Here is a 13,503-nt window from a genome sequence, read left to right as displayed (position 1 = left end):
TGCTGTGATGTTTTACCCTTTGAGTCGGTGTGTTAACTGTGACAGCCAAACACGTCTTTAACACGCCGCGTGCGTCTCACCGGACGCTCACCAGGTGCGCGCGTGTCATCCTGTAAAATTACAAGGGGCCGCGTGAGAAACGAATCACGCCTTCTGGCGAGTGGGTGTCAGAGGGATGTTACACGCTGTCAGAGCACGGAATCCAATAAACAGTACGCCGCCCCGGCTGTCTCGTTATGAACCTTTTTCATATTTGACTCGTTTTAAAAGAGCAGAAATCACCTCTTTCCCATCCATCCGGATCGGGGTGAGCATCCTTGAAAGAAGTGGAACGTTCCCATTGAGAGATTTGATTGATTTAAAAGAAGGAAAACAGGTTGTTCAGTCACTGATCCGTGTGTGAATTGTGTATGTAAATGAAACGTATTGTTGTGATTCTATTGATGTTTGGGTGTTTGAGTGATGTTGGAAGTGGAGAACGCACACTATGAACCCGCTTCCTTCCATCTAACTCGTGTACAAGACTCCACCACGCATGTGTGACTCGCCTCGGAACTATTGATTGTTCTCCTGGATTGTTTCCCAGAAAAAGAACCTTTATTGAACCACGATGAGGGAAAGCGGATCGAAACCAGCGCGCCGCGTCCACAGGAAGCTCAGTTACTGCTGAAAAGACCAGCTGGTAGGACCCCTACTCAGAGACACATCAAGTCCACTTCAGTTGTGCTTCAACCAATCTCCATGTGCACAATTCAATATTTTTATCCCCCCCCCCCTCCCCTCATTACGCATGTTTTTTTTTCTTCTGTTTTCTGGTTCATCCCTGTGGGTTTTAATTGTCTCCATTATTTTTGCCAAATGCCTTTTTTTTAAGAGTGTTGCTGTAGTTTGGATGACGACGCTTCTCTGCCTGTGTGTGTGTGTGTGTGTGTGTGTGTGTGTGTGTGTGTGTGTGTGAGAGAGACAGGTGGTGATGACGACGTGTTGATTTTCCATGCCTTACGTTGTGCCAGAGGCGTTTGTGTAGCAGTGATGCTGGAAGTGGGTTCGGGTGCAGTTTATGGATCTGAAATAAGAGGGGGGGGGGGGGTTTTTGGACACTTGGGTGTAGCGAAGGTGGTGTTGTGCTGGCTTCGCCACGTACCTTTTCCTGCATGCATATCTTTGTTGTCATGCCTCTATACACTAACACACACACACACACAACTATGTTAGCATTGTAGCTCAATACTGTGACTAAATTGGCTGAATCATGAATAAAAACGTATTTCTGAAGAAAACCTTTTTCCTCTCTGAAATGTGACAAAATACAATAGTGGTGATAAATAGTACCGGAAGTTAAAGGGAAATAACAGATTTCTTTTGACAGGTAACCAAAAATATCCAATAATAATTTGTTCCCTGCAAACGGATGAAATGTGTTTAATATTTGATTCATTACACACAGTCCAGCTGACCCCCCCCCCACCAGATGGGAAGTGATTTAAAACTATGAAATCAGTTTCCATGACGATTGTGGCGAAATGATGTTATTAACCATCTGCGTGGGGACGAGGACTCCAAGCTGCAGATCTGAAGGATTGTGCACGGACCTGCTGAGTGTCCCCCCCCCCCCCCCCGCCGCCGCCGCCGCCGCCAAACTGCACCGTTACAGCCCAGGCTCAGTGGCCTCCAGGAGCCCGTTTTAGAAGATGCATTCTGGGTAAAAGAATCGTCGGATGGCGTTTAAAAATATTCTATTCTATGATCCTCTCATACTCAGACACAGTAGCATCATTGTCACATACAAGTGTCCCAGCGTCTAATGACCGCTGCAACCCCCCCCCTCCCAGGAGATTGTTTAATAAAGCAGAAATTACATCTCGTACGATTATCTGGCTTCAGGCCGCTTTATGTTGGGCTCTTTTTTTATGGGGCTCGTCGAGCTTTTGCTCCGGCTCCTCACCGACGGGGTTCATTTGCCGGCATAATTAAGCGTTTATTTGTGCGTGTGCTCTTATTTCCCGGGCTCTCCGCCAAGCCCCCCCCCCCCGCGTCCCGGGCCCTAGACATCGCTAAATAAGGAAGACGAGCTTTGAGCGCGCCTCTTCAATTCCTGGTTCAGTTTTTCATCTCCTCCAAAACAAACATCACAACCTCTTAACCTGCTGCCGAGGATAAATCTGAGCTGTATTTACGTCTGTTCTTTTTCCAACTCATGTTTCTCCGAAAGGGCCGCACAAACGCTTCTTCATCGACTCTTGAGTTTCAGCACGACACGCACAGATTGAACTTTTTTATCTTCCCACCGGACAAGGAGCTCTACAAGATGTCTGGAGAATCTTTCAGAATCGGGAGAGAAGAATTCGGAGCCTTTGGGGGTCAACCTTTTAGTAATCAGCTAGAATTCGGACAAAACATCAGATGTGATCAAAAAAATCTGATCCTCGATATATATATATTTTTCCCACAGGCACAAACTTGGTAAAATCACTCAGACGTTGGTTAGACATAAAATCTTGTGAAGGGTCACATTGAAAGCAGACGGATGGGTTTGAACCAACGTTGTGCCCACACAACAAAGTCACAAACACAAATCTGAAAGCACAAGTTAAAAGGTCAGCCTTTCCTCGCAGATTCCAGTTTGTCACATTTTTATACAAATCAATACAACAAATGTTCCCCCTTTTATGCAAACCGTCCCATTGATTTCTGCGTCTACATTTCGATTGCTAACCGAATCCGACTCAAACATCTCAAGCTACGTTGGTCCTCGACGGCCTCACGCCGACCACGTCACGGCCCACACTTGGGAGTTCGGTCCGATTTCACCACACCATACACATTTCATGGCGTCACCTTTGACCTTTCTGGCCAAAAAAAACAAAACAAAAACTCAAGGAAACACAGCAAAAAAAACAACAAAAAAAAAAGAATCATCCGACCTGCTGACAATGATTTTACAACTTTAACTCCCAAGCTGTCCGTCTCTGTCCTCCGTCCCCCTCACCGGGGAGATATAAATGGACCCCCCCCCTCTCTGAATCAACCAAATAAGTACTGTCTCCATGGCTCAGCTCAGGCCGCCTGGTTGGGCGGCGTGCGGCCCTCCCAGTACCTCTGGTACGTGGCGTGGAACATGTCCTTGCAGCGCAGCTGCGCGTTCAGCCGGGCGCAGATGAGGAACGAGCCGCCCATCTTGCGGTGGAGGGAGTACGTCTCCTCGGGCGGGGGGGTGAGCCGGTGCTTGAGCATCACGGGGATGAGGTTGTGGATCCTCCGCGTGGTGGACTGGGACCCGAACTCGAAGTCGTCCGTGGAGGCGAAGGCCTCGCCGAGGATCATCACCGCGTCCACGTGGGCGCTCATCATGGCCTGCACACAGGAGAGGTAACGTGACGTGGGTGAGGGTGGGGAGGGGGGGGGGGGAAGGTAATATGGGCTCCTTTTAATCTGGAGTTACTCACCTTGGACTCGTATCCGGTCAGGAACTTCATGTTGATGGATTTCTTCAGAACTCCCTCTCGGTCGCCCTCTGCGGCCGAGCGGATGATCTGCGGACAGCAGGACGGCGGTTACCGACGCGTCCCCCCCCTTTCTGCGTCTCTGGGACGCGTTTTAACAGCTCACAAAGGCAAAGAGACGTGTGCAAAATGGGACGCCTGCGTTTCCCTTTCCACGCTTCTAACTGCTCAACAAATGGAGCATCGTTTTGAGGGAGAAATGATGATTAAACGGCTGCCTTTACCTCTATGTAGTCATCGGTGAAACTCAGATCAAATCCTCTCGTGGCGCCAAAGTCCAACAGCGCCACCTGGAGACACAATCCAACCCAAACAGTCACTCGCGTGGCCTCACTCGGCCTCGCTCGGGACGGGAACTCGCGGCGGGAGGGGGGGGGGGGGGGCGCACTCACCCTGTGGGTCTGCGGGTCGTAGAAGAAGTTGGACCAGTTCGGGTCGGTCTGCATGAACCTGAACTCAAACAGCTCCCGGAGGCACAGCAGCAGGATGTTGTGACAGATCTGAGACCAAAAAAAAAAAAAAAAAAGGGGGGGTAGAAGAAGGGGGTTGAAGCCCCGGTTAGATGATGATTCGATCGATGCCCTTCTGACCAGAATGAAACCAGTGAGCCCGAAGCTGCACCTCGTTCCTCAGCTCCTGCGTGAGGCCGGCGGCCTGGTCCAGGGGGAAGCCGGGCACCAGCTCCGTGGTCAGGACGTGGCGGCCGCACAGCTCGTCGATCACCTCGGGCACGTAGAAGAACGGGTGGTCCTTCAGCAGCTCCCTGGGTTATTATTATTATTATTATTATGTATTTAGCAATACAGTTTTTTCTGCCACAGTAACAAAAATAAGCTACAAACCGGACTTTAATCACCCGTGAAGCCTGAATTATTGAGCCGCGCTCATACATTATTGTTTACACGTTAAAACGTACGTCTTCGTTGCTCCCAAAAAAAAAACACTCACTTGAATTTCTTGGCACACTTTGCCTCTCGGATGTAATCGCACTCCAGCTCCAGCTCTCTTCTCATCACGTCTATCAGGTGCTCCGGAAACAGACCTGCAGCGGGACGGAAGACACACACACACACACACACACACACACAGCGTCACGGATTACAGATGGGGAGTTTGAAGAGTGCAGTTGACGGCGCCCCCCACCCGGGGGAGGCGTGCGTACCTTCCGGCAGGGCGTTGCTGAGGTTCAGCACCGTCATCAGGTTGTTGACGTCGCTGTGGATACTCTGAGCCACGCCGGGGTACTGGGAGCCGACCAAATGACACAGAAAAACAGCGACATGTTGGTTTTTTTTTACCCCCCGTGCGCAGGACCAGAGGTCAGATTCCACACACACACACACACACACACCGTGGCGCACCTGTATTTTCATGGCCACCTCCCTGCCGTCCTTCATCCTCGCCAGGTGAACCTGGCCGATGGACGCCGCTGCAAACGGGCGCTCCTCAAACGACTCCACCTGGTCCCTCCAGTTGGGCCCGAGGTCGCTGTTCAGCGCTTTCTGCGCACGCGCACACACACACACAGACACACACACACACAGAATTAGGATGCGTCACCGGTGCAGTTAAAAGCTGTTTAATAATCATTAATAATCGTATTAATAATGTTGTATCAGAAGCAGCTCTCTTCTCTTTAAGAGAGAAATGATATAGTTTCTCATGACATCATCGGTTCAAACGCGTGACGAGACATTTCCGACTTCGATCCAAAGACACCCACAAATAAATGAAGGCACAATCCTCCACTCACCGTCATTTGCTTGATTGGCATAAAGTCGGCGCTCTGCCTGACGCGCTCAAAGACCTTGGCGAGCTGCGGGTTGATGAAGGCGTCGTCTGAGACGCAGAAAACACAACGGGGTTCCGTTCAGAAGGAACCCATCGCTCCGGGTTCACAGCGTTTAATTGAACAATACTTACCTCTTATTCAACATTACCATCAATCTTACAACAGCATCTGACCTCTCAGGGTCAACGTTATTTGGAACCGGTGTTTCAAAGGGTTTTTTCAAAGGGTACAACGTTTAAATAAAGAAAGAGTGTCAGTTAAGTTCTCTTAACTCTCTGGTGGTACGGTTTGTTCAGCGATGAACGGTTCAGTTTTGAAAATACACCTCACGGATAAAGCAGAGTTATGCCCACTCAGCAAATACCCGCACACACAAACACACAGACACACACACACACACACACACACACGTGTCTGTGGGTGTATGTGTGTGTGTGTGGGTGTGTGTGTGTGTGTGTGTGGAATCTTCACCAACATGTTCTGAACTCCACTGCCAAAAGACAAAAGGTCTCCGGCCACACCATCAAGCGGCGAGGGACAACGGCGAGAAGCAAAGCCAGCGACGCGTTGCAGAGTCTGTGGAGGGGGGGGGGTCACCCGATCCGCGCTCGCCGCCCCTCGGACCCCCGGCTTAAGCCAAACCAAACCGGCCTCCGAGCCACGCACCTTGAATGCTGAGCATCTGGCCCAGCTTCAGCGCCGCTCCTCGCACTTTGCACAAGGTCCTGACGATGCGCTCGGCGTTGGCCTCGGACAGGAAGGGGCTGGAGTCCAGCACGCCCTTGTTGTTTTCATCACCTGGGGGGGGGGGGGGGTTGTTTTTTTTAAGTTACCCCCTGTCAACTTCACTTCTCTCGATCAATAGTTCACCAAAGGTATATTTACAACACGGGCAGCTGTCTGCAGATGTGTGTCTGCGTGTGTGTTGAGTGGGTCGACGGGTTGTGTGTCGTCGACGTCCGTGTGGACGAATGGTTGCAGAATGGTGGGCGTGTGTCAGTGTTACCTGCTGTGCCGGTGTGTCTCATGGTCTTCTTAGCAACTTCCGCCAGTGCGCCAAACCCCAAACCCACAGCTAGACCTGGAGGGGACAGACCAACAACGCAACGTCGTAACACAACTCAACAGAGAGAGTCCGGGGTGGAGTAGTGGGAGGGGGGGGGGGACACACAAAAACGAAGAGAATTAAGATGCGTATTAATAAGACCGGCGGGAGTTACAGAGAGCTTTTTATATGATAACACATCAATGAGAAATAAAAGTTAATGACAAAGGTAAACAATGAATTCAGATAGAACAAAAAAAAAGCTCCTATAATAAAAGGTTGTTATTTAAAAGCTGGCCGCTGCGAGGGAAACCTTTAGAACTTTGTCAACAAAGAGTGGAGGACAGACGGAGGTCATAATCCCTCCCTCCACCTGTCTAAATGTCACCCGTGTCAACACGCCCGATCCCTTAGGCTCCGCCTTCCGCGCAGATCGCAGGACTTTCTCCCTGTTTGGCCCTTTTGTTTTTTAGCTCCTCCTCCGGCACAGACCTACTTGTCTTTATCTGCATTTCAAGATGACAAAGCATGGCGGTGCAAACTGCAAATGATAATTAAGTGAAATCACAAGAAAAACCAATTACAACTTGAATCAACTTCTTTCTTCAGGGTACTGAAACCATACTGAAACTTTCCCTGGGAGTTGGCAGTCATGTTTGTGTTTGGTGTCCCGGTTATAATGGGCTTAGAGAACAGGCCACATGGACAGAAGATTAACCCACAACAATATGCAGCGCAAACTCACTCAGATTTCACTGCAGCTGCTGCTGTGCTCTCTTTAAATTTCTTATCCTGGCCATAACAAATGTCTATTAATAAGGGGCTGCATATCCTTGACCCAAATACTAAGTGTTTGTTTAACGAGCGAGTCCAGTCTATCTCCAAATGAGGTCTACTCATTGACAGCGTTATCGGTGTCAATGAGCTGAAAAGCTGGATGTTTTAACAGAGGCTTGTGCTGGAGAGCAGGGTCATAGGGGTCATCCAAGTGCACAAGGTGCAATGAAGGGCTGCGGCGGACGTTCCCGCACGCTGTTTTTGGCAATGTTTATCTCGACAGACTTTGGGAAGGACGGCTGCAGCTGACGCAGCACCGAACCCGCTCAACCCCCCCCCCACGGGAGGAGCGAGGCTACACTACGAGCAGCAGGCGAGTAATAACTCGTTTTTCTTGTGCGCAGAGGGAGGCCACAAAACGGACTTCTTTGCTTTCTCTGTGTGCAAAACACAGGAAGTTCAGGATTGTCCAAGGCTCCTTTGATTGACACTTCAGAGCCTAAAACCGTGACCAATAGCGACATTTACTGTGCGCCCTGTAAGCATCATTTAGGGATTGGTCTCATGAAGACTCTTCTCTATGTGACTCAACATTCATTATTTTTTCCTGACCGCACCCACTGAAAGAAAAGTCACACATGCTGACGTCCCTCCAGCTTCAGACCAGCCAACCATTCACACAGAGGCACAAAGAGGGGGTTAAAAACTGCACCTCCAAAGTTGGCCAGCCTGCCGAGCCGAGTCACCGGCACTTTCCTCTCTCTGGCTCTCTCGCTCAGCTGAAAAAAACAACAAAAAACAACAACAATGAGGACCCATTTGTGCTCGGGGGCCGACGTGCGTCTGGGGGGGGCAAAGGGACGGGAACGCTGATCACCATCTGCTTGTGCGACTTGACCTCGGCCTTCTTGCCCTGGCGCGCCTTCTCCATGTCCTCGGCGGTGAGCCCCCCGACGGTGGAAGGGTCCTGGTGGTAGAGCCTGAGCTGGCTGACCGGATGCCGGCTGTACAGCCGCCCCCACAGGTGCCTGCTCAGGCTGTGGCTGTAGAAGTGTCTGCAGCCGCACAAAAGCACAAAAGCACCGTTTTACCGCTGCGCCGCAAAACCCCCCCCGGCGTTTTCAGCCTGTGGGGACGATGTGGGGACGATCCATACCTGGCGTCTTGGTGGTAGGGTCTGGCGTGTCCACCGAACTGCTGGCTGGGATCTTTGCATCCCTCAAACAGCGACTGTTTGCCTCCTCCTGCTCCTGCTGCTCCTCCTGCTCCTCCTGCTGCTGATGCTGCGCCGTCGCGGGCGGCAAATTCCCGACTGCTTCCCGTTTGATCCCCGGCGAACTCGGCGCCGCCCTCCTCGAACTCGAACGCCGCGTCGTCCTGCGGGAAGTCGTGGTCGGGCTCCGACGGAGACGCCTGCTGCCGGCCGCTCAGCCCCTGGACGGACACGTGCACACTCTCATGGTATTGCTCTCAACCCGGAAAGCGGTACACTGTTTTCCCGCTCAGCGCCACACGCCATTTCCACCGTGGGATACACACACACACACACGCGCGCACGCTCAAACCTGCATTGTCGTCATGGCGGCAGAGAGGCCCTGCTCGGCAACCGACTGGACGCTTTGGACCACGGCGCCAACTGCCGGGAGGCCTGGGGGACAAATTGATAAGATGGTCGGTCAAAGTCAATGCTAATTAATTATTATTATTACTACACCGGGTGTGAAGGGACTTTGCCTCTCTGCGGAGGTGCATAAAAGCTAGCGATCGGTTACAAAGATGCTTGATTGCAGTCGAGGTGACGCAATGAGAGCATTTTGCTGATAAACAGCAGGTGGGTTGGGCAGGGGGGGGGGGGGGGCCCTACCTGCTCCGCTGCGCAGGCTGCTGCCCTGAGTCTCCACCACCGCCTGGCTCAACTTGGCCAAGCCCCGCATCACTAGGATCATATCTCCTGCCATGATGGACTACGGACAGAGGAAGGACAAAACAAAACCACGTTAGTTACATTGCGTCTCTTATCTAAATGTGGGGGGGTGGGGTGGGGGGGGGGGCAACAAGGGCTGAAACCCGTCGTCAACACACAGTCTGCTGCCAAACATTCACGGGCGCACGCAGCTGTCACATCTTGAGGTGACCATGACTTACCATACTTTGGCCTATAAATACTATGCTGTGCAGATATGTGCATGTGGTTCAGTGTTGCTGGATGGTGGGGGGGGGGGGTGCCTGGACCAGCTATTCCCGTGCATGAGTGAATGTGTGTGTGTGTGTGTGTGTGTGTGTGTGCGCTTTGTTCGAGGGGTCAGCCTGCGCTCTTTACCTCTCTCAAGCAAAGAATTTGAGAAGAATTCCATTTTCTTGCCCAAATCCCCTTTTGTTGACCGGCTCAAACGGCTGTGAGATGTCTCAAAGTCATTTTAGGACGCAGGTAAAAGTCCCCCCCCCGCCCCCCCTTCGGCTCTGATCTAAACAGAAGTGCAATCTGTGGTGTTCGAGAGTGTGTCACGGCTGTTTTTCGGGGGGTGTGACGACATGCTCCAACACGGCTCAGCTGGGATTCGGGCCAGTGGAAAAAAAAAAAAAAAAAAAAGACGTTGCAGAAAGCTTTAAAATGTGTGTGTGTGTGTGTGTGTGCGCGTGTGTGTGTCACTACACACGCACGCGCACCGAGTCATAAAGTGGGTCATCCGTCCTGCACAGTTTATTCAGACTGAGGAGACGCATCGAATAGTAATTATTGTCTTATATCCACGCTATTATTTTTTCATTACAGAACAGAAACTTTAGCTGGCTCTTTTGAACAAAAGTGTGGGGGTTGGGGGGGGGGGGGGTGGTGAACAGCTGTCTTATTTCTGGTGACTCTTTTGTTAATGCTGGCCTGCAGCAGACAGAAGAGCAGTGGTGTATTCTGGGTAACTCCGCACTGAGTCAGCATACCCGAGCAGAACCGTCCCGGAGGTTCTTCGCATTGAGGCCCGACACCTACGTGCGCTCATGCACAAACCGCAATATCCTACCGATGACTCCTCCACAGATGGGAACAGCCGGGTAAATTCAACGTGCGAGACGTGATACTGCGGTGGGGGGACGGGGTGGGGGGGGGCGGGGGGGGGGGGGGACGCCGCGGTTTTGTTGCCAAATGAAAAATCGATTGGGCAACTTCCCATTGGTCAACGTGGGGTGTGTTTCCTCAGCTCGTGTTTACAAGCGCCAAAAAGAAGAAAGAAAAAAAAAAAAGAGAGCGAGCACCTTAATGGAACCAGAGGAGGACTGAAAAGAAGGCTTTCGGTGCCCAGTGGGCGAGAGGTCACGGCGAGGTATTTGTGGGCACCCGCCTGTGATTGCACATGGCATTGGGTGGCTAATACACACACACACACACACACACACACAGAGAGCTTATCCCCAGTCATTATCCGGGGCCCCAGTGCCCTCCACAAGCTGTGACTCACTAACTTCTGGAGATAAACAGGCCGGGCTGCAGAGGGCCTCCGCTCCCCCCCCCCCCCCCCCGCTGCCCTTCACCGCTTCCTACACGCGCTGCACCGCCGCTAACCAGGAAAAGCCCCTCGTTTCCTGCGGGACCTCCGACAACAGAGGAATGAGTCGACTCTCTGGGCCGTTCCTCCATCAAACCACCACTGTTTTTAATAATATACTCATTCATTCAAAATGGAATGTTTGGAATAGGATTGATTGGCTAACTTGAGAGATCAGTTACAAACAAAACAAAAAAAGCATTAAATTCTAGTTATTGATTAAAGCAATCTGAAGACTCATAAACATTATCTTAGACCTTATTGATAAGGTTCCTGTAACTTTGAGCCAGAGGAGCTTGTTCTTGAGGACCAAAACAAACAGGTCAGTGCCGTTTAAAGGAAAAACCACCTTTGCATTTCTGTCACAACGCACCCTCCCAACTTAAAGTTATTAGTTAAATACTAAATCGCATTTAGTGTGAATGTACCACGCTTAAATATTGTATGCAAGAGGTGGCTCGCATTATATTAACCAATACTGAATATGTGTCAGAGTTGGGCCAATTTTTCTGATTTTAAAAGGCATTCTGAATGTGAAGACACACACACACACACACACACACACGCACACACACACACACACACACACACAAACCAATTTACGACTCTTAATTCCACATATCTGGCGATTAAATCCACCAAACTTCTTTGTGGCGTTTTTAAAATGACTAATCAATGAGCTTCCTCGTGGGCGCGCGGCCACGAGACCCGCTGCCAAAACAACGCGCGTGCCACGCCGTCCACGGCGCGTTCAAAAGCTGCGTGACACGTTTTTAATCAACAAAAACCACAGAGCTAAAGTTTACAGAAGTGACGTCGCAGCTACACGAGCACGGAGCTGTGGACTACAACCCAAATAATAATAATAATAATGATAATAAGTGCATGTTTATTCCCGGTGGACACTCACCGGTAGCTGTCCTCTCTCGCTGTGTAGTCTGGGTCAATGCAACACAACAGCACGGTCACGTTCACGCGAAAGGTCGCGGGGGGGGGGGTCTTTTGTGCACGGGGCCCTGCAGGTTGCGTGGCGCCCTCTTCCTCTTCCTGCTGCTGCTGGTGCTGTTGTTGCTGCTGGCTGGTGGAGTCTAATCCAGTATATGCCCCCCCCAAACCAGATAGGTCAGACCTTGTTTACCGACCTGCAACCAGAGCCGTGCATTGACGCGACCCGCGTGCATGTGCCCGTGCGCCGCGGGAGCGCGCTCGCTTTTCCTCAGCGTGTACAGTCTTTAGAGTCCAACCAATGTGCACGCAGCATTAGAATAGTACATGCATTTTTACGATAAAGCTCAGTTGTTGTTTTGCACATGCGTCACTGCGTCACTTCCGTCCTGTGGAATCTTCGGGTTTCCTTCTAATGGAGCCTAAAAGTCAGAGTTATAGTTCATCTCCCAACGCAGATACGCAAAAACTTCATCCATGCACGGCCCCGGCCCGCCCCCCTCGCGTCATTCCCTGCTCCTGCAGGGGGCGGGGCCTGAAGCGCGGCATCTCATTGGTCCACCTGACAAGAACAACAAGGCGCATGTTTTTCCTTGCGTTTCCAAGCCCCGACGTCTTGTTGAGAAGTCGTTCCGGGTTTAATGGGGGGGGGGGCCGAAGCGTTTAAATGGGCCTCTGCTGCCATCTGCTGCTGCGCCTCCAAGGACACAGCACATAATGCGTTGTAATCATTATAAAGCATTATACATATTTATCAGTGCTGACTATAATCAAACAAAAGCACGTCATAAGTATTTCTTTATTGCCTTATAGACATAACAGTATTAATGCAAATCTGGGCTGTGGCGTCTATTTTTTTGTGTCGACCAACTGTGACATCAAACTGGCAGCAGAGTGCGCCTGAGATCCACAAAGGGCCCGTTCTATTTTTGGTTTCTTAAAGGAGGTTAGACAAAATGAACTCAAGGTGAGTATATTTCTGTCACACTGACTCCGTGGACACAGTCAAACGTGGCTCTATAATTCTCAATTCAGAACGTAAAGGAGGGGGCCGGGATTCACTTCAAGTGCTTGTGGAGAACAAAAACATGTATCTAGTGTGATGAAGAACGTCTTAAAAGGTTGTGAGAACTCAACAAATAATCGCTTCAGAAGAAAAGGTGCACAAAGGCAGCGACCAGAAGGAGAACGGCGAACATCTGAAGTGTCTTCGCCCGGGGGCCACCACATGAACCACATCATTCACATCCATGTCATCTCCTTCCCTGCAGCTCCGGATGCTGCCGCTGTTTGCGGACAGGTGTGATTTGAAATGCAAATGAGCCCCGATGCAAACGCGCAGGTGGATGTGGACGCGAGGCGGCAGCGGGTTGGGTCTCCGATCGGTTCCCTCCGGTCAGGGGGGCCCGGGGCGGGTCCTCGTGGATGTCTCGCTCGGAAGCGGCGTCTCTTTTTTTTTACACCCTTTTGGGACAATCCAAATAAATACACAAGCTGGCAAAACCAGAACAAAATATTCATTCTAGCAAACAAACCCAGAAGTGCACATTGGCTCCCGAGCAATCACCCTTCTGCAGCTGGTTAGCTTAGCTTAGCATAAAACTAGCGTATAAGCAAAGGTAACTGAATTCGCTTAACCCTTGAGCCTAAAGCGCACTGATTACCGTATTTTCGCGACTATACGGCGCACTGAATTACAAGGCGCACCTTCAATAAATCGCCAATTTTAGAACTATTTTCATATATAGAGCGCACCGGATCACAAGGCGCATAGAAGTAACTGCAGTGAAACGTTTGACTGGGGCTGCGTTATGCATCCACTAGATCGGGTTGTGCTAAATCAAACGTTATTAAGCGTTCTGAAAACTCTTCACTCCCATGGTAACGTTGTTCAAACGTTAA

The 13,503-nt window shown here is 50.8% G+C and overlaps 1 protein-coding gene across 3 annotated transcripts; it reads right to left on the bottom strand.

Moving 5' to 3' along the window:
- Nucleotides 1-2,026: 2,026 nt before the first annotated feature.
- Nucleotides 2,027-12,121, bottom strand: coq8aa (coenzyme Q8A, genome duplicate a). Of its 3 annotated transcripts, none has more exons than XM_037449261.2 (17): nucleotides 11,567-12,121; nucleotides 8,982-9,081; nucleotides 8,683-8,765; nucleotides 8,274-8,551; nucleotides 8,016-8,172; nucleotides 7,830-7,896; nucleotides 6,302-6,376; nucleotides 5,962-6,093; nucleotides 5,257-5,342; nucleotides 4,865-5,005; nucleotides 4,666-4,747; nucleotides 4,452-4,545; nucleotides 4,125-4,266; nucleotides 3,896-4,003; nucleotides 3,728-3,793; nucleotides 3,447-3,533; nucleotides 2,027-3,354 (listed from the first exon to the last, which is right to left on the bottom strand). In XM_037449261.2, exons 2-17 carry the CDS (start codon nucleotides 9,073-9,075, stop codon nucleotides 3,058-3,060), a joined length of 1,989 nt encoding a protein of 662 aa, XP_037305158.2. In that variant the 5' UTR covers nucleotides 9,076-9,081; nucleotides 11,567-12,121; the 3' UTR covers nucleotides 2,027-3,057. The 3 variants fall into 3 exon arrangements, with proteins under 3 accessions (XP_037305158.2, XP_037305157.2, XP_037305156.2); XM_037449260.2 differs by having other exon boundaries at nucleotides 5,962-6,089; nucleotides 6,301-6,376; nucleotides 7,995-8,172; nucleotides 11,567-12,120; XM_037449259.2 differs by having other exon boundaries at nucleotides 2,028-3,354; nucleotides 7,995-8,172; nucleotides 11,567-12,120.
- Between the last annotated feature and the right edge of the window lie 1,382 nt (nucleotides 12,122-13,503).

Source organism: Pungitius pungitius, chromosome 20 (genome assembly GCF_949316345.1).
Source record: "Pungitius pungitius chromosome 20, fPunPun2.1, whole genome shotgun sequence".
In the NCBI taxonomy this organism is placed as follows: Eukaryota; Metazoa; Chordata; class Actinopteri; order Perciformes; family Gasterosteidae; genus Pungitius; species Pungitius pungitius.
This window is presented reverse-complemented; position numbering and strand designations above follow the sequence as displayed.

Coding starts and splice junctions, on each gene's coding strand:
- coq8aa (XM_037449259.2), bottom strand. CDS start 9,075: ATGGCAGGAGATATGATCCTAGTGATGCGGGGCTTGGCCAAGTTGAGC. Junction 8,173..8,273: donor CCCTACCACCAAGACGCCAG/GTATGGATCGTC, acceptor GTGCGGCTGCAG/ACACTTCTACAGCCACAGCC. Junction 6,377..7,829: donor CAGGCTGGCCAACTTTGGAG/GTGCAGTTTTTA, acceptor TGTCCCCTCCAG/GTCTAGCTGTGGGTTTGGGG.